This window comes from Scophthalmus maximus, chromosome 2, assembly GCF_022379125.1.
Source record: "Scophthalmus maximus strain ysfricsl-2021 chromosome 2, ASM2237912v1, whole genome shotgun sequence".
Taxonomy (NCBI): domain Eukaryota; kingdom Metazoa; phylum Chordata; class Actinopteri; order Pleuronectiformes; family Scophthalmidae; genus Scophthalmus; species Scophthalmus maximus.
Genome location: NC_061516.1, coordinates 22,525,060 through 22,543,761, shown reverse-complemented (window position 1 = coordinate 22,543,761; position 18,702 = coordinate 22,525,060). Strand labels below are relative to the sequence as shown.

Genomic DNA, 18,702 nt, shown 5'->3' with positions numbered 1-18,702 from the left:
GGAGGAAAATGTAAACTTCAGATTGATTTTCCTCCTCTTAAGACATTAGCGTAATTCCAAAAAAAGTGTTGAACTACTTCTTTAACGCAACCAACTCCAGGAATTATTTGGACGTGGGGACACGGAATAATGTCGGGGAGCATTGAGGAAGGTAAAACACAAAACGCACAAATCAATAGCAGGAAGGTGTCACTCCTATTGTGTAGAGTGAGCATAGATGACAAGGTTGGTGGAAGGATAACTTTGAGATAAGAAGCTGCAAATAGGTTACGATCCAAGGAGTGGTCAGTTTCTAAAGAGCCGGATGTAATGAACTGAAGATGCAGAGAGACAAAGTGGTCCGGCAGAAAATTATGGGTTTTACTTTCCACATTATAATTTGGACGTCGAGCTCTGGCACAAAACTTTAAACAGTCAGGACACTGAGATGTTTCAAAAAGTCCCACGAATCTTTATTTGTTTCACTTTTTTTGTAAGTCACACCAACTTTTGAATCGTCAAAAAACGTACATCCATTGAAAATAATGAGTACACGAGTCACGGTCAGTCGTAAATGAGCCTGCTGTACATAACATTCAATTCGATCCGAGCCAACCTGAGTTCTCCTCCTGCCCTATGCACTACTTTGTACGTCTCTAAACCTTTGTTCGATTTGAATGACTTTGAGCCAATGATGATCTGAGTCAAAGCGGTGCATTCAAGTAATTTCCTTTCAGCCAGGTCTGTAAATAGTAAAGATATATATAGATATAAACACTGGCTGTAACAGTGACTGATTTTGATGCGGGTGACAAATGCCCTCGAATGGCAACAGATCAACACACTCGGGTCCTAAGCAACTGGAATGTTTCAGAGAAAAAAAATGACGGGATAGAAATGTATGAGAGGGCGGAAATCAGGGCAACAGCACTAAACAAATTCAGAAGATGGACATATGAAACATGACAAGAACTGCCTCAGAAACAAAAACATTAGATTGCACACAAATCAAAAATCTGTGTGAGATTTAAGGGTGATTTGTTCTCCAAGAGATTTCTGCTACATTCTACAATCCTCTTCCTTTACGTCTGATAAATATCAACATTTCAAAATACTTTTCTTCTTTATACTATTTTGTTTTTTAGTTTTTTTCACTTCTTAACTGCTACACAGACGACAAAGTACGTTCATGGTCCGATCAGTTCACCGTTTCCTCACGTGTCGGCTCCGTGATGAGATGTTGTGCTTTGAGCAAAGAGCATAAACACACACATGCCTTACGGTTAATACAGGTCACATGACCTGAGACATGAATAAGGTACACACGGATAAGGAAACAGGAAAATAGGTCTGATAAATTCAAAATGACTTACTACTGTCTATAATGTAGAAAACTGCTGAAAACAGGTTTAGGAAATCTATTTGACCTTTTTAAGCCAGGTGACCACATTACTGACAATTAAATTCATATTTTTCTAGCAGACCATTAATCATGCTTCATACAGACACTCATACAAACACATACAGTACTGTACAACAGGGTTGGGGCCGGTGTAAAAACCTTTGAACCAATTTGATACTGACGACGTCCTGGACTGGTATACCAAATTTCACCACTAGGGGCTGCACTTGATTCAGCAGACGCTCCCTAGAGGAATATACTGAGACCGACAGAGCCAGTGGATGAGAATTTACCAGAACCTGACGTGACCACACATGTCGGTTCGAGTTTGAGCTCCTACACCTAAACGGGAAACTGACCCAGCACTACTGTACAGACAATCATACAAAGTACGCAAAAAACACACTCAAAAATGCAAGAGCAACCACACACAGATACACACACACACACACACGCACACACACACACACACACACACACACACACACACACACACACACTAAAAACACGTTTTTAGATGAAGGATTTGTTCCTAACATGTACAGGAATGAAAAAAATAATTTCTATCCATATGTTGAGAGACAGGTCGTCTTTTTTGTTCGTGGCTAGAGAGCGAAAACCATCTGATATGCCCTAAAAAGAAGTTGCTCAATTGCTGGTTTATCCTGTTACAAACACACACTGTTACAGCGCCGGCGCACCGAGCCGAGAACTGTGTGTGTCCGTGAGTGTCTTCGTGTGCATGTGGCTTCTTTTCAGGCTTTGACAAATGCTTACACACAGACACACACACACACACACACACACACACACACACACACACACACTGACACATTTAAATGAACGTTTCCTAGATCGAATTCTCTCAGCGGGAGAAAGAGATTGAGAAAGAGAGAACAAGAGAGACGACTGGAGTGGCAGGATGTGAACCCCCACCAGTTTACTCAGGACAGACCGTCCACCCGCCCGTCCCTCGCGTCGCTGTGTCGCCTCTACGTCCCACCGTTGTACGAGTAGTCCGCCTTGTTGTGCATCACCAGCTTATTGTCCACAAAGTAGAAGCTGTCGGACTGCGTCTCGTACGGGTGCAGCACCATCTCTCTGACTGCGAGCAGAAACACACACACACAAAAAAATCTCAGCTGTTAGGCCAATGGCTGTTAGAATCAGGAGGCTGCGCTTGTGTTTGAACAATGTTTCGTTTATTAGTTACTGATCGGGAAAGTCGGCATCTGTGATTATCGTTCCAACTCTACTGCAGTGACCGAACGCATGTAACTTCAAGCATCGGCAGCGGACCAAAGGAGCGTAACTCGAGTGGCTGGACGTTGGTTTCGAGTTCACCCAGAATCGTTGGTCGAAAAAATTTTAACACAGAGATTTTGGATCGAATTTGAGCAACTCGAAATTCATATGATTTGAATTTTAGAACTTGAATTTTTGGATTATGAATTCGTGAACATTGAATAAAAAGGAAGTGAAAATCAGTGTCAGGCGTTGAATTCTGAGGCGAAAAAAATAATCGCATGCATAATTTAAATGCCGAAATTCTACTGCTGAATTCAGTTGTCGAAATTCAATGGCTTTTAAATTTCAACGTCTAGTGAGACAGATTTGCTTCCGTATGAACAACTATTTTTCGATAAGAGGCATTATTCATATCAACAGCGGCTTCTTGTGAATAGCAAGCTCAAAATGTTTTAGAATTGTTTCAAAGTCTTAGAAGAAGGTCGTACCCACACGTCCAATCTTGTTACATTGACTGGACCCCAGCAATATCCAAACATTATCCATTACAGAGCAACTAAACTCCCTTCAAAAAACATACAGTTGCATCCTGGCCTCCAAAATAGTTTTCTAATGTGTTTACTATTCGTGTCTGTGTGTGTCATTATGGACTTACTGACGTCCTCAGACAGAGGTGGGAATTCGTAGATGTGTTCACAGGTGTTCTTGCTGCTGGGCATGCAGAAGCCGAACTCGAAGTCAAAGCTCTTGAGCAACTTCTCTCGAAAATAGTGTCTCTCGATCATCCTGAAGTTTTCTATGGGCATGCCTCCGACCGTGAACTCAACGCTGCAGGGATGAAGACAGACGGACGGACAGGCAGACAGAGGTGAGTCCAGACAGAGAAACCAAAGACAGAAAGAAAAACAAGGAGACACAGCAATTATCCTGTTGCTAACTTTGTCCTTGTAAGTAAGAGATTCCCACACGTTCCCACTTACGTGGCTCCAACTTGCCGCAGCCGGAGAAAAGCCGGGGTGAACTGGTAACGGACAAACCGTCCGGCGTTCGGGTCGACATCCCTCTTCTGCCCTGCTTTATCTAGGGTCAGGATCCGTTTGTGGCGGAACAGAAACAAAAATTCAGACATGGGAAATAAAAGCTTAGAAATGTGACGATTCTCATGCATGTTTTTCGTGTCCGTCTCTTTTCCCTGCAAATTTGTGGACACCTTTTCACAAAGGATTTGTGAGTTAGTGGTATCACCGGGAAGTTTAACTGAACCCCAAAATACACCTATCAAGTCAGTGTTCATAATTATGAATGACTGGTTTTGTTTGGGATAACATATTAAAGTTGGGGAGACAATATTTGATGGATGTTTCTGCAGGTTAATGGTTCATTATTTAGTGTGCGGGTGCAGCCTCCACGTATGAGGCCGCATTATCATGTGTTTACTGCAGGTATTCTCATGGTAAATACAGGTTGAACTGAAGAAATGCAGATAAAAGTTCAGTGAGTGACTTGCCTGTGGATGGAGGTTTGGTGATTTCAAACAGCACCGTGCTCGTCTCCATGTCTCTGATCTTGAACCTGGTGAAGTCGATGTTGTAAATGTTCTCGTCCGGGCTGCAGAGATAATCTGAGAGAGAGAGAGAGGGAGAGAGAGAGAGAGAGAGAGAGAGAGAGAGAGAGAGAGAGAGAGGATGGAGAGGAACAGATGAGACACGAGGCACTTTTTTAAATAAAAGTATTATAAATTGAATTTCCCGATCAATCAACACATCATATAACTGGCAACCAGGAGAAATGGATTATTGAACCTCAATACTTTTTGAGACTGATCTTTGATCCGATGTTGCCTGAACTCACCTCATGTGGTAAAACATTCACATGCTCCAACACTTAAATTAAAAAAAAACATGCAGCAATAAACTATCACATTCTTATAATATTAACTCTGTTTACTGCATTTCAAATCATTAAATTTCAATTATTTAAAAGTTCATTTGACCCTTTAAAGTAAATTTGACATGACTCTTAATAAGAAACAATGTAAGAGGAGCAATATCCTCACAAATACAACAACGCACGCACACACACACAGGAAAGAGAAGCAAGTTATTTTTGTTCCTCTAATCCTTCCTGCCCTCAACAGACAGTGTCACTGCTTATTAGCGTTCCCCAGCACAGAGCAGACACTTCCTGCTTCCTGCCTGACCCAGTGGAACCACTGGCGGGGAGGTGTAACTGCAACACGTCTCCCTCATCTCCTCTGAGGCCTGCTCACCTCGCTGACCTAGAATCAAAATGTACTGTAGGCCCATTTATTTTGAAGGTGATTTTAGTCTCTCACCAAGCTTGAGCCTGCGCCTGACCTCACCCTCCCCCGGATTTGGCTCTACTGTTTATTTCTACATTTCTGCATTACCATGCATGTTATTTGTCACGTTTATGTATTCATGCAGGAGAGTTCCCGCCGAAGAGCCGGACCCTGAAGTGACAGTATGTTGTCAACTCCATTTACCGTGCAGAGGTGAGTGCTCCTGACGGTGCTGATCTGATTTGGTGTGTTCCTGTGATGCCTCTGCTCCTCCGTCAGTGCGAATGAATCCTCTAAACTCATCAGTTCTGAAAGTGGTGCTCCACTTTCACAAAGCCTCTGCACACGCATGCACGCACACACGCACACACACACACACACAAAACAAACAGACAAACAAAAAACACTCTCAGGCTCAGCAGCCACATAATTTTGGTTAATACCAAACATGTCTATGTCTGCAAGCAGTGGGGCCCTTACCACATGTTCTGAACAGCTGTGTGTCTGTGTGTGTGTGTGTGTGTGTGTGTGTGTGGGTGTGTGTGTGTGTGTGTGTGTGTGTGTGAGTGTGTGTGCAGAGGGTGCGGCCGCATAAGTATAATGTACCACATCTGGTGTTGTCCTTGTCCTTTTGCTAACCCGGTGCTAATTGTTACTTTTCGAGCCCCCTAATAGAGTCCCATGAGGACAATGAGTTTGAATAAGAAACAATGACTTTGTTATGTGTGTGCGTTGTTGTAAATTACACACCCACTCACAATCTCTGTCACTCTTTTTCATACACACGCACACACACACACACACTCACAGTCATCTGAGGATAATTCGAAGCCACTGAAGCCGCCGATAGACGCCAGTTCATCACTGTCAGCTCTCCTTGATGTGAAAGTATACACCTCCAGACAGAACATGTCTTAAGTGTTCCGTGTGAGTTGGGGTGTGTGTGTGTGTGTGTGAGAGTTAAATCTGAATTACATAACACATTAAGTTGACTATTGAGTGTGAACTCAGCAGTCAAACGCTGCTGGAAACACGAAGCTCGTCTTCAAAACTTCAGACCTTATGACCTCGTCACGGGAAAACTGTTTCAACCCACCACACGCACATTTTCATCTGATTTGTGTGTGATGTCCAGCAGGAATATGAAATGTTATTCTGGTGATATGTTGGTGCCTCTCTCTGCACACATCATTGACAACAACTCAGCAATAAGACGCCTCCCGACATTTTGGTTCAGTCTTGACGGAATGTTTGATAGTGTGTGAAAGTGCGATAATAAAAAGAGTGTGGTGCCCGACCGATACGTGTCGGTTGGATTGTCTGCTGCTGGCATCGAGTTAGCCATGATGCTAACGCTGCGGATAGGACACTCATGGTCCTCAGTGGATGAATCATAGCAACCTTATGAACTCGGCCTGTAGATTCTTATAGCTTTGTCCTGACCTGTGAATAATCAGCCCTGAAGTCATGGCGGTCGTGAACCATGCTGCGTTCACTTACTTGATGAACCATGCTGCGTTCACTTACTTGATGAACCATGCTGCGTTCACTTACTTGATGAACCATGCTGCGTTCACTTACTTGTGCTCATAAGCTCTTTATCTTTGAGCAGAAGTGAATCTCAACTCTGCAAGATTAACAGACCACGCTAATTCAGTATATCATCTATGATCTAAACTTGTTTGCAACAATAGGACTCGTGCTTTTGCCCACATTCAGCTCAATATGATAAAAGACGGCGTATGTAACGGTTCCCCTCTTCTGAGCTCTGTGTGAACTGTGATCAAGTCTGATAGCACGCTGCCGCAGAGGGCTGACGCATCTCGCCTCTGCCTTACTGACCTGAATTCGTCTGTCAGTGACCACAGCGTCATGGCAACAGCGCTGCGGTTAAAAAAACGAGAGTGGCTTTGAGATGAGGGACGGGGAAGTGAAGACATCGCGCATCAAACAAGTCACCTTTGTTCACTGTCGGCACGACGCGAGCAGCTGCTTGCAGATGTCACGATGAGGAGAAAGGTTAAAACGTGACACGTGCAAACAGTCATTAGAGCTCCGAAAGTCTCCGCGTGGTTCATTTATGGTTTCTTCTTCGATTCACTGTTGAGACTTCTTCTGTATCATTTTGACGATGATCCCGAGGAAGCAAATGAAGTTGGTCTGGTTTCATCGCCTGCCACCGCGGTTAACTCCACGGCGCGTATTTGAGCTCCAGCAGACCTTGTGGGTTTGTAAACCGTGAGTTAATTCTCACAGATCATCGCTCGGGTTGTTTTGCCCTCACACTGAACGACCGCAGAGGGCGAGTTCACGCGTTGTTCTCCGAGTGAGAGTTCCTGTCACTCGGCTGACACCACGAGGATGCTCTTTTTTCGAGGCACTCGTGAAATGTAAAGCTGTGAAACAGCATCGGTGATGATGCTTTCTTGTTTCAAGTAGGACTCGAAAGAATTCAGACGTGATCCAAAAAGGCCAATTTTCTTGAAAATACATCACAATTTCCCGCCGCGCGCTGCGATGTCTTCAAAACCTTATTTTGTCTTAAATATATATATCCAATCAATTAACATTATCAAGTCGGAGAAAAGAAGATCTTCCTTAGAAGGTGAATCATTTGGCATTGGTGCCTGCTAAACAATTCAAGCGAACAATCCATTTTTCAGGCTGCTGTTGATTCATTTCCTGTTTGACCGTCGAGCATTCAGCTCTGAAGGTTGTAACGCCGCAGATTAGGGTTCAGTTAAGAGCAAAAGTTCAGATCAAATTAGTCAACTTGCGAGAGCAGGAAGCCTTTTCTGTTCTTATCTTTTGCTCTCCCGTGATACTGATTCAGTAACAACCACTGAGTTAAAAGAAGAAGAAAAAACTGTTGTGAAGTCTTTTTGAGCTGCTGACTGCCTTCAATTGTGTGTCATGCCACTTAGGGAGGGAATCAATTACAGTCTCATGGAAACAGAGACAGAGGAGTCACAAAGCGACACGAGGGCTTCTGGGAGCTCAGGTCGTTTGCCAGAGACACGGCAGTGTTGGCAAGCGACAGCACAAATACACTGTTCGACGGGGGAACAGAGGAAAGAAAGTCGAGGAGGGAGCGTGTGGGAGAAGAGAGATTCACGCCGTAACCAAGGGGAGAAGCTTGACGTTGCCGTAGTGATTCAAGCGTGTCTCCACGTTGCTGTGGTGATTCACACGCGCCTCCTCTTCCCTCCAGCGATGACGCTGCGATACAGGCGAGTGAGAGTTTCTGAGACCGCGATGAAGTCCAGCGTGGGAGGAAGAGTCATCACTGGCGATTGTTGTCACTGTGCAGCTGGACAACGATCCCCACATAGATCACCGCGATCACCGAGGGCAGACTTGCGGATAAAAAAAGAGACGTGTCCTGCATGTTCACTATATCGAGTCAGAGCGGCTCAAAATAACTGAAGCTTGTTAAATCACAAGCTTCAAGGGCTAAAGAATGTTCCCAGAGACGGGGACGAGTGCATCCTCAGTCCTATTCCATTAAAGGCGCAGTAAGCGATTGTAAGGCAATAGACATTTTCTAAAGAATCATCAAGTGTTTCCTCACCGTCCGTTAGCTGTCGCTTTTGTGTACGTGCCGAAAATAAAAAAATATGTGTGTTCGGTGCCGCAACCCCACGGCCTAGTGGTTAGTGCGCCGGACTCCCATACCCGAGGTCGCGGGACCGCGGCCCAGGCCGGAGCAGTAAAATCACAACAACAACAAAGCGAGAAACAAGCTTTCAACAACAAGGAGAGAACCAACGCACACACGGGGAGAAAGGCCCTGGGTGGTTGGACCTGGGATGGGAACCTTCTTGCCGTGCGGCGACAGCGCTAACCGCTACACCACTGTGCAGGTGATGATGATATGATTCCTAAGATGTCGTTATCTTGTCCTTATGACAAAGGAAATGCCATTGAGGCCTGATGTTTTTTTCTGTTTAAAATGAAACTTTGTAATAAATAACTAGAAACACAAGGAAAAACACAAATATATTGACAGTGCTTTTGTGAGGCTGCTCTTGAAAGGTGCACGGCCATCAGTAGAAGAAAAAGAAAACAAAAAACCTAAATCGGTGCAGTTGTTTGCACGTTTTCATACTCGTTATGTTTCGTACGGCGACTGTAACCTTGTTGTGTAAGTAAAGTATTCGGGCCTTTAAATAGTCGAGTGCCCTGCAGGCCACCTGTTAGCATAATGCTGCTTTAAGACCCAGGTCAGTGAAAGATGCACATAAGAGCTTCCTCCTGGCGACTGTCTCATGCGTGTCGCTATAAGAGGCTTAGGAGTTGGAGGTGGGCATTATTAAAAGAATCAACTGCATTATTAAGTAATAGGGCGTTTGGTCGGCAGCTGTTTTTCCATGACTTGAGCGATAATGCAGTAATATAATATGAATTTGGTTTAATGTTGATCTTTTTTTCAACTTTCCTTTTGAACATTTATAAATGTTGTCTTTTAAAACTGACGATACTAACTCATTTGTTTGAATTGCTCCAGTGTGGAAGAACTGTATAACCTGGATTTGTTTGAAAACTATTATTTTATTATTATCATGGCAGGATAATAACAAGGGTTGTTTTTTCTGCACATATGTATTTACTTACACTTCTGAAAGATTGACAATCATTTTTGCTCTATGGTACTAGTTAGATAAAACCAGGTTCACTCTCCTATATGTGCCTCCTGCTAATAATATTTAGAATTTCGGGGCCACTGCAGAATGAACAGGAGAATTCAACTGGAAAATATTTCCACTAAGCGTTAGGACATTAGGGCCAGCATAAGAAAATAAAGTCAAAACTAAAGTTTGAGTGAACTGTAACAAGGAAATTCTCTCTCCTATAGCCATAAACACATGTGGTATATCGGTGTTAGGCCTTCGAAGAACCTCACAAGCTTGGAAAGATGGAAAACTGGCAGCTCCGCACAGCTGCAGTCGCTCCTCTTGGATTTGATGGACCAGAGGAGTCGACTTTATCCTCTACTTTTCACTTTATTCTTGAAATGCAAAAGAAAAAAATGAACTTCCTTGTCTCATCTTTCTGCCCCTATTTATATATATATATATATATATATATATACCTGTAATATGCAAGATGTATTTTAAACGCACATGGTCAAGACCCTGGCTCCCCCACTGTTCCGCGAGATGAAGGAGAAGAGAAACTTAGGCATCCACACTGAACTGAACTGAAGTAAACTGAAACACGAAGGCTGCCTGACCCCTGGGTCACCGCCCCGGCACCCTCACATTATAGTCAAATGCCCCCAGAGGAGACGCCACGCCACACACGGGATGCTGTGATCAAAGAGTCGTGCGTGTTCAGCACTGAACTCCCCTTTTGTTGTTTTTGTTTTCAAGGAGAGCCTCGAACATCACACACACACACACACACACACACACTGTGAACTGACCCTCCGTGATCTTCTGCAAGCCCAGCACATCCTCCGGACTGATCGCCGCGCCGGCGCGCAGGTCCTCCTCCGTGGTCATCGGGACTCCGGCGTCGGGCGCGTTGCATCCTTTCTTCACTCTCATCGCCGCCGTCTGCGTCGCGCCGCCGCCGCCGCCGCCGCCGCCGCTGTCCGTGGCGGTGCCCCCGGTGACCCTGCCTGGATTCTCACCGGCAGTCGCGTCAGCGCCCGACGGGTCCTGGCTGTGGCCCCTGCTGGTGCAAGAATAGCTCATTCTGCGCTCCTCCTCCTCCTCCTCCTCCTCCTCCACTCTTCGCTGAACCCAGGGCTTCCGAGACACTAATCAGCTGCCTCTCCCTCCCTCCCTGCCTCGCCGAAGGATGCACAGTTGGCTAATTCAAATCCGCCTCGTCTTTCTGCAGTCTGTCAGTCTGTCAGTCAGTCAGTCTGTCAGTCAGTCAGTCAGTCAGTGTGTCTGTGTCCGCAGACGGGGCTGCACGCAAGCGTCCCCCGGCTGAGCGCAATATGCCCAATATTGCTCCCCTGCTCGCTTCCCCCCGCAGCTCCTCGGTCGACCGCTGTGTCTGTTGGAACAAGTGAACCTCAAAAGTCTGTGAGAAATAATCTGCTCGGTTTGAATTGGGAGAAAGGGGGCGGCAGATGGCCGTTGCTGCCAAGGAAGGGGGGGGGGGGGGGGTGCGTCTGAGCTCCGTGCCGAGCGTCTGCTGCGTCTGCGCACAACCTGACGCGCGCCAATAAAGAAAACAACCATAATATTTACTGTGTTTGTGTGTGTGTGTGTGTGTGTGTGTGTGTTAAGCGAATTTGCGCCCATTAGGTTTGTGGCAAAAGTTAAACTGACAGTTACTATGACAGTACAAGTTTGAAGTAGGTCTTCTATTACTATTTCGTTATATTGTATATTATATGTAGGTACTCTGTTATAGTGTTTTCATGCTGTGCCACTTAACACTTGCTGTACTGTACATACTGTACACATACTTTATTTACCACACATTTATTTTATAAAGCCGAGCAACTAGCCAAAGATTGATATTTCTTAGGTAAAACAAAAGTTATGATCAACAATTTCTGTGTCTGCTTGTTCTATATACTTCTATTTCATTTTGATTCCATTTTATACTGTTCTTATTCTATTTCATTTCATTCTTTTGTCATTCAAACCTGTGCTCATTCGCGCTGCTGTAATACCCAAATGGGAATCAATAAAGGATTATCTTATCTTATCTTATAAAATACAGTACATTTGTCAAGATTAGACCTGTTGTGAGAGCAACCATTTGGGACAGTGTCTGGTCTGGCCTCCTTTTCGGAGGTCTATATAAACAGTCGTTGTTATGCATGAACAGACTACTGAAAGGGCCCACTGGGGACAGGCCCAGGGGTCAAAGGGTCAAGGGGGGGCTTTAACGGCAAAGCCTCTGTTTGAAGTGACTGTTAATACAAGTTGGGAAGCCTATAATAGAAATGACCACGAACATGAGCAAGAAGAGAAACACAACTCAGAAACAAAACGACTTTAACTTCTACTTCCTCCTCTACTGACAATTAGAGTATCTTACTGTCACTATAAAAATGATCAGATAACATAGAGAAGATGCCACTCTGCCCAATTATATACTCAAAGAACATTTTTTTTTATAAAAGGTATGTAGGGCTGCAACTAATTATTATTTTCATTATCAATTAATCTGTCGATTATTTCTGTTGATTAATCGATTAATTGTGTGATCCATAAAATGTCATAAAATGGTGAAAAATGTCGACCGTTTTTCCCCAAACACCGAGATGATGTTTTGTTTTGTCCACACACCAAAGATATTCAGTTAATTGTCACAGAGGAGCAAAGAAACCAGAAAAATATACACATTTAAGAAGCTGATATCTTTCTACTTCATAAAAAACTACTTGAACCGATTAATCGATTATCAAAATATTTCCAAATTAATGTAAGTCTACCACTAATCAATTCATCGATTAACTGTTGAGTGTCTAAAAGTATGTTTTATGATGTGTTAATAGCTTGATCTGAATACTTGCCTGCGTTGTGACAAGCTGCTAAAATAAATCCCCCCCAAAATTGCATTGAGGGTTGTCCGTCTAAGATACTTCTGCATTTTATCCCGTCTTCACATTACATTACAGATGTTGCGCGCCGGAAGCGGCCATAACTGCAAACAGACACCATCAGATGACTTTCACCCAGCTGGAGAAGGAGAAGGGAAACAACCCTGTGAGGATTTAATCTATTTCTGTCTGTCTTTCTCTCTCTCTGCCTCTCGACTGATGCATGTCAAGTGCCTGCATGAGTCACAGCAGATCTCAGCCACACATGACTCTCCTTCCATCCGAGCTCTGCAGTGACACTGTGTGTGGTGACGACGACGGTGCCAAAACCAACTGTAACCACCGTTTCCAGCGGCCACAGCAACAAAGCACCCAGCTACAACAAAGCTCTGACTAAATGTTCACCGTGTACGGAGATTTCAGGTCAAAGGAGCCGTCACATTTTCAGCTACACCAGTGTTTCACACGCGGCTCATGATGCATTGATTGAAAACTTGAGTCATTAAGAAATGTGACGACTGTAGACTAATTATGACAAAAGATCTGGAAACTCATAGTTAATGTGGAAACATTGCACCCTGGAGGTAGTCTCTATTTACTGCAAACCAGCTTCTAATATTGGTTCTGATTTGGCCTTTGTACAGTAGATTTCAGAGAACATTTCTATTCATTTTTTTAACACATGGAACTGTTTTGATAGGCGAGCATGCAGTATACTCTGTTTTAATTCATACTGCACAGTCATTACATGTTTTTTCCATGGTTGAGAAGTGGCACTGAAGTTTAAGAGGAAAAACAAAATTACTTCTGAACTTAAATGTTCAGTTTTGAACTTTACAAAAGCCCAACTTCGAAAAACTCAATGTGAGGGTTTTCCCTTTTCTCTCCCGAACAGATATCCAGAAAGATTTGTAAGTTTTAGCCTGTTCCTTTGTGATGAGTGATATATATGCAGGATGTTTGTGAGAGACGCTGTCTGTGCTGCACGGAGGGGTCAACTGCAAACATGTATACTGTAGAGGCAGGTTGGTTTTTTGTTACGTGTACGTATGAAATACCTGTATGTGCAAACAGAGGGTCGGCTACACGCTCACTGTGGGCTCTTCACATCGGGCTGCTGAGTTTGCTCGTCCCTTTGTCACGTCTGAGCTGCTGCTGCTATCATCAGCGAAAACACAGACACACATGAACACACAAGGACACACACACACACACACACACACACAGACACACATTTACGTCAGTCCTGTCTCACATACTGAACTTAACAAAATCCACTTTGATCAGGAATGTGCTCACAAAAACTCATCTTAACTGTGATATGTTTTGTGAATTTGGTATGTCCACATGTATCTCTCTATCTGTTGTAGACACAATTATGGAATTATGTGGACACACACACACACACACACACACACACACACACACACACAGACGGAGAGTCTGGGCAATGTGCTGACCTCAGTAAGCCATTGCTAAATGTTTATCGTTCAGTGCAGCTGGAGAAGAGAAGAGGGCGTACGTTCTGTTACGTGCCAGCTACTCCCTCTCTCTCGCTCGTTGCTTTCTTTAATGACACACAGAAGAGGACTGTAAATTACTGTAAAACACAACCGTTGATCCAGATGGATGGAATAGATCAAAACGGGAAGAGTGAGACAGCCAAACCTACAGATGAATCAAAGATTATATACAGCGATGAACACCTTGACTTGTGCTCCCTCATCAGTCGATGCCAAAGCGCTGCCGGTCCTGCCAATGAGGCCTTTCAATCGCTGCCCCCTGCTCACCTTCATTGTTGATTTGGGTGTTCGCAGACGGGGTCAATCGCTTTGGACCAGCTGTTTTTTTTTCAAGTAAAAGATTTGTATCTCTGTTCACCCACCAGACTCAGTTTTGACTGGTGTTGCCTGCAAACTTGTTCCTCTGCACCGTACATGGATTGCCCCACTTCATAAAGATCAATAAAGCGGCCGTGATTAGATTTCCAACACGGCCACCAGTTTTTTTTGTTTTTTTTTTCAAATCCGTTGTTAATGTAATTTGTGCTGGGATCATTACACGTGGCACTCCTGTTACAGGAAATCAGATCGCCATTTACATGCATTTTCAGATTCATTAACAGAGTGGAGACAAATAATTGATCTGAGTCTGTATGATACACAGGCTTTAATGAGCAGGGACACTGTGCAGTTTTAGTTGGGGTTACTATTCAAACACTACACAAACAAATAAAACAGATTAAAAAAAAACAAATTATACCTTTATACTGTCACAAACACAAATGCTCTACATATACAAAAACGGGGGAAAATAGTAAAAAGGTTCAAATATATTCATTATAGACTGATGAGTGTTGCAGCCCCTTCAGCAAGGGGCACATAACAACTATTAATTACTACTAATTAAAACTACAGACATGCCTTTGACTTGCAAATCCCTGGTTTGGTTGTTTTAATTCTGTCCGAACAAATTCACACGTGTCTACTTTGATGAATCATTGTGTTATTTTAAAACATGTTGTAAGTGTAAGCGATTAACGATCAGTTCAAAATTTGAATTAGTCAACTGTGCATTTACCACTGCTCTGCTATGTCACATAGGCCAGTTTGATTATAGATCTATATACTGGACGTACGACTCTGCCCCCCCCCCCCCCCCAACACATACAGTAGATTTAGCACAGAGACACAGGTAATGCAGTATGGCCGTTTAGCCTCTTTGTGTTTGCGTGAATCGTTGTGTGTCTGTGTGTTAACCCCTCTGTGTCTCATACAACAAAACAATGGAGTCAAAAGCAAAGTGCTGACATGAGTGCAGGCTCGCCTGCCCCCCGGCCCCTGCCACCCGCGGGTGTATATATACCCCCATACACTCCGTCCCTGCTGACCATTCAGTGGAACTCTGCGACACACAGTTCACCAGTTTAGGTAGGTCATACTAGTTAAAGTTGGCAATACAGTACAGTTTCCTAAATGGGCCTCTAATTTTTTATATAAACTAAAAATAGGGAGTCTTAATTGATTGACAGAGTGGTTGTTCACTTTTTTGCAAAACATATCAGGGCAAGGGAGGAGGAGGTTTTAGGCTTATCCTGATATATCTTGTTGAAGTACAAGTTTCAGAGAATGCAAAAATGCCTCCCATATCATCAAAGACAATAACAAATAGGTGGTTATTTGAGTAAGTTTTGTTTGACTAATACTGGTATTTCCCCACAGGTACTACTGAAAAAAACAAAAAGCAAAATGGCTCAGACAAACCCAATGCCCATGGGCCCTTGGAAGGTAAGCATGTGACACACACGCTTGACACTACATTACCCATGAGCACGGGGAGCAGCAAGAAGTTTCAGGACATTATTGGATATGGAAGTGTTCCAGCGGCTATGTTTATGGACTGACTTGACCGTGAAGGTCTAATCTTCGGTGTCATTCTATTGCATTCCAAAGATCACCGTGTACGATCAGGAGCACTTCCAGGGCAGACGTATGGAGTTCACCGCCAGCTGCCAGAACATCATGGAGTGTGGGATGGAGAACATCCGCTCCCTGAAGGTCGAGTGTGGCGCGTACGTATCCAGACAACTTTTGGAAAATATTAGATCTGATTGTATAACTGAGATGGAGTGATTTTCCTTTAGATCCTGAGAGGCTTAAAAGAGTGGGCTTGCTTCATATTTCCTTGCTTTCTGACTTAATCAATTCCACTTTCTGCTCGCAGCTGGGTGGGCTACGAGCACTCCAGCTTTTGCGGCCAGCAGTTTGTCCTGGAGAAGGGAGACTACCCTCGCTTTGAGGCCTACAGTGGCAGCAACTCCTACCGCATTGAGAGGATGATCTCCTTCAGGCCCATCTGCTGCGCTGTAGGTCTAATGAACAACACGGTCAACAGTCTGCGGCTCAGTTTAGGCCGAGCTCCATCTCAAGCTGTGTTGAACCGCCTCTCTCCTCCTTTGCACAGAACCATAAGGACTCCCGCATGACCATCTTCGAGAAGGAGAACCTGGCGGGTCGTCAGTTCGAGCTGTCCGATGACTTCCCCTCCCTGCAGGCCATGGGCTGGATGAACAAAGAGGTTGGATCCATGCACATTCAGAGTGGAGCGTAAGTCCAACGCGATGATGTTTGATGAAAACTGAAGTTGCACACACCTAAGCATCAGCCACAAACACATACTGACTGAAAAAATCCACTTTTTTACATCACTATGTTCTCGTGTACTTCTTTAGATTTGTGTGCTACCAGTACCCTGGATACCGTGGCCAGCAGTACATCTTGGAGAGTGACTTGCGTGGAGGAGAGTACAAGCGTTACAGGGAGTTTGGCTCCCACGCTCAAACCTCCCAGATCCAGTCCATCAGGAGGATCCAGCACTGAGAGGGAAGCATTTCCTTTACTCTTACTTTTCACCTCTTCATCTTCCTTCTCCTCTCCCTCCTCCTGAAATTCCATCCCTCGTTCTGTTCCTCCTCCTTCCACCCCCTAACCTCCATCTCTTCGGCTCCACTGGATCCCAAGTTGGTCTTCAGGTGCTTACTGACTGTCAGTTGCTCACGGTACTTTTTTGTTTTTTAAAGAAACCTCCCAAAAGAAAGGAATGATGTAAGAAAGACTGAAAATCGGAATGACAGAAAGAGAAAAAGTGAACCAGCGTGCAAGAGAGGCCTCGTCTTCCGAGGTTGGCTGCACAGCGGTGAAAACCCCTTAAAGGTTTTGCTCTTTTTCATCTCTACCAGCGATGGCATCATCATCTTCATCAACACCATCGTCTCTGTTCTCTGCAGCAACACAACAACCTGTGATACCTGTGATATCCCTGACTGCCTGTGTTCAAGACGATGAATAAAGAGATTGAGCAAAGAAACTTTGAGATTCACAACACTGACATTTACCTCAATCACACCTGTGTCTTGTTTTTCCCCAGTGAACAGCTCAAATTACAATCATTTAAAACTTATTCGATGAATCCGATGGATACAAACCCATGGTATGGATGAAAATAATCCTCTTTAAACCCAACTGACCTGTCGTAGGGTTTGTCCAAACCATGAAAATATCACGTAACTTAATTTTAATTAGTTGAGGTGTCAAAGTTTTCTGAAGATACCAAAACATATATCATGATTTTGGGGGAAGGAGAGTGAAATGGTAAACATCAAATCAGCAATATTTCCATTAGCTCACATTGCGTAATCATAAAAAGTATGGTGCCATGAGACTGAATATTTCAGTAAAATTCATGTTGCTTACATGAAGAATTCAAATATGTTAAATATATAAGATACTGTCAAACAATGTGGAATTAGATCTTAACAACCTCATAACAAGTTAATGGAAAAGCTGATATTATGGAATAAGTTAAATACCCAAACAAACTGCATTTGACCTGTGTTGTTGCATTGTGTATATACAGATTGAACTAAAATTGATTGAAACAAATCAAGAGAGTTCAGGGTAAAACTAATGAAGATCCCTGCTGTGAGCCAGAGGCCTGCTCTGATCCATGTTTGGACTATATGGGAAATACACAAATACTGCCCCACTGCCTCCTATGCTGAGATCCACAAAAAGCAACTTTATACTGATGCATCAATATGTAAGCAGCATTTAAAGTACAATATTTCCCTGTGAAATGTAGTGGGGTATAGGAATAGAGCAGAATTAACTATTATCATAGTTCTTAAAAAGTCATTTTTAATTTAGAGATCCCCTCCAGACACGTTTTAAAATATATAAAAATAATCTGCTATGTCTAATATTTTGTTTAACAGTTTACTCCCTAAAAAGTAAAACAAAAAACCCCTCTGAAATGGGGCTGAAACCATCCACTCTCTCCCTCATTGAGGAATTCTGAGACTATAAATATTCATGATATGCAAATAACACAGGCCCCGCCCACCAGAGCTGCTCTAACTGTCTGATGACACACCTGCCGTTCTCTCGTGGATGCTAACTGCTAATGCTAACGCTAACTGTTTGCTGACACCTGCGGTCCCCTTGTGGATGCTAACTGCTATTGCTAACGGTAACTGTTTGCTGACACCTGCAGTCCCCTCGCGGATGCTAAATGCTAATGCTAACGCTAACTGTCTGCTGACACACCTGCCGTCCTCTCGTGGATGTGCTGGCTTGCATGCGCCGAAAGTTTCTTTGTCTCACATTCGCATATAAGCCAGCGATTGGTTTTCTTTATGTGTGATGTACTCACTCTAGCTTGCACATGATTCATTGGAATTTCAAATTGCAGAGAAGTCCC

General features: G+C 43.7%; 2 protein-coding genes across 4 annotated transcripts; one reads left to right on the top strand and one right to left on the bottom strand.

Annotated features, from left to right (window-relative positions):
• Positions 1-428: 428 nt before the first annotated feature.
• LOC118300513 (protein unc-119 homolog A) lies at positions 429-13,583 on the bottom strand. 2 transcript variants are annotated; one of them, XM_035624969.2, is made up of 6 exons: positions 13,503-13,583; positions 10,357-10,607; positions 4,137-4,250; positions 3,610-3,709; positions 3,285-3,457; positions 429-2,486 (listed from the first exon to the last, which is right to left on the bottom strand). In XM_035624969.2, exons 2-6 carry the CDS (start codon positions 10,478-10,480, stop codon positions 2,374-2,376), a joined length of 624 nt encoding a protein of 207 aa, XP_035480862.1. In that variant the 5' UTR covers positions 10,481-10,607; positions 13,503-13,583; the 3' UTR covers positions 429-2,373. The 2 variants fall into 2 exon arrangements, with proteins under 2 accessions (XP_035480862.1, XP_035480861.1); XM_035624968.2 differs by lacking the exon at positions 13,503-13,583 and having other exon boundaries at positions 10,357-11,034.
• Positions 12,554-17,310, top strand: LOC118300515 (beta-crystallin A1). Of its 2 annotated transcripts, none has more exons than XM_035624972.2 (6): positions 12,554-12,610; positions 15,666-15,731; positions 15,897-16,015; positions 16,168-16,309; positions 16,408-16,550; positions 16,676-17,310. In XM_035624972.2, the coding sequence occupies exons 1-6, from the start codon at positions 12,569-12,571 to the stop codon at positions 16,821-16,823; spliced, it is 660 nt and encodes a 219-aa protein (XP_035480865.1). In that variant the 5' UTR covers positions 12,554-12,568; the 3' UTR covers positions 16,824-17,310. The 2 variants fall into 2 exon arrangements, with proteins under 2 accessions (XP_035480865.1, XP_035480867.1); XM_035624974.2 differs by lacking the exon at positions 12,554-12,610 and adding an exon at positions 15,310-15,374.
• The last annotated feature ends 1,392 nt before the right edge of the window (positions 17,311-18,702 follow it).

Coding starts and splice junctions, on each gene's coding strand:
- LOC118300513 (XM_035624968.2), bottom strand. CDS start 10,630: ATGAGCTATTCTTGCACCAGCAGGGGCCACAGCCAGGACCCGTCGGGC. Junction 4,251..10,356: donor CTTGCAGAAGATCACGGAGG/GTCAGTTCACAG, acceptor TCTCTCTCTCAG/ATTATCTCTGCAGCCCGGAC. Junction 3,710..4,136: donor CACCAAACCTCCATCCACAG/GCAAGTCACTCA, acceptor TCCTGACCCTAG/ATAAAGCAGGGCAGAAGAGG.
- LOC118300515 (XM_035624972.2), top strand. CDS start 12,569: ATGACTTTCACCCAGCTGGAGAAGGAGAAGGGAAACAACCCT. Junction 16,310..16,407: donor TCAGGCCCATCTGCTGCGCT/GTAGGTCTAATG, acceptor TCCTTTGCACAG/AACCATAAGGACTCCCGCAT. Junction 16,551..16,675: donor ATGCACATTCAGAGTGGAGC/GTAAGTCCAACG, acceptor GTACTTCTTTAG/ATTTGTGTGCTACCAGTACC.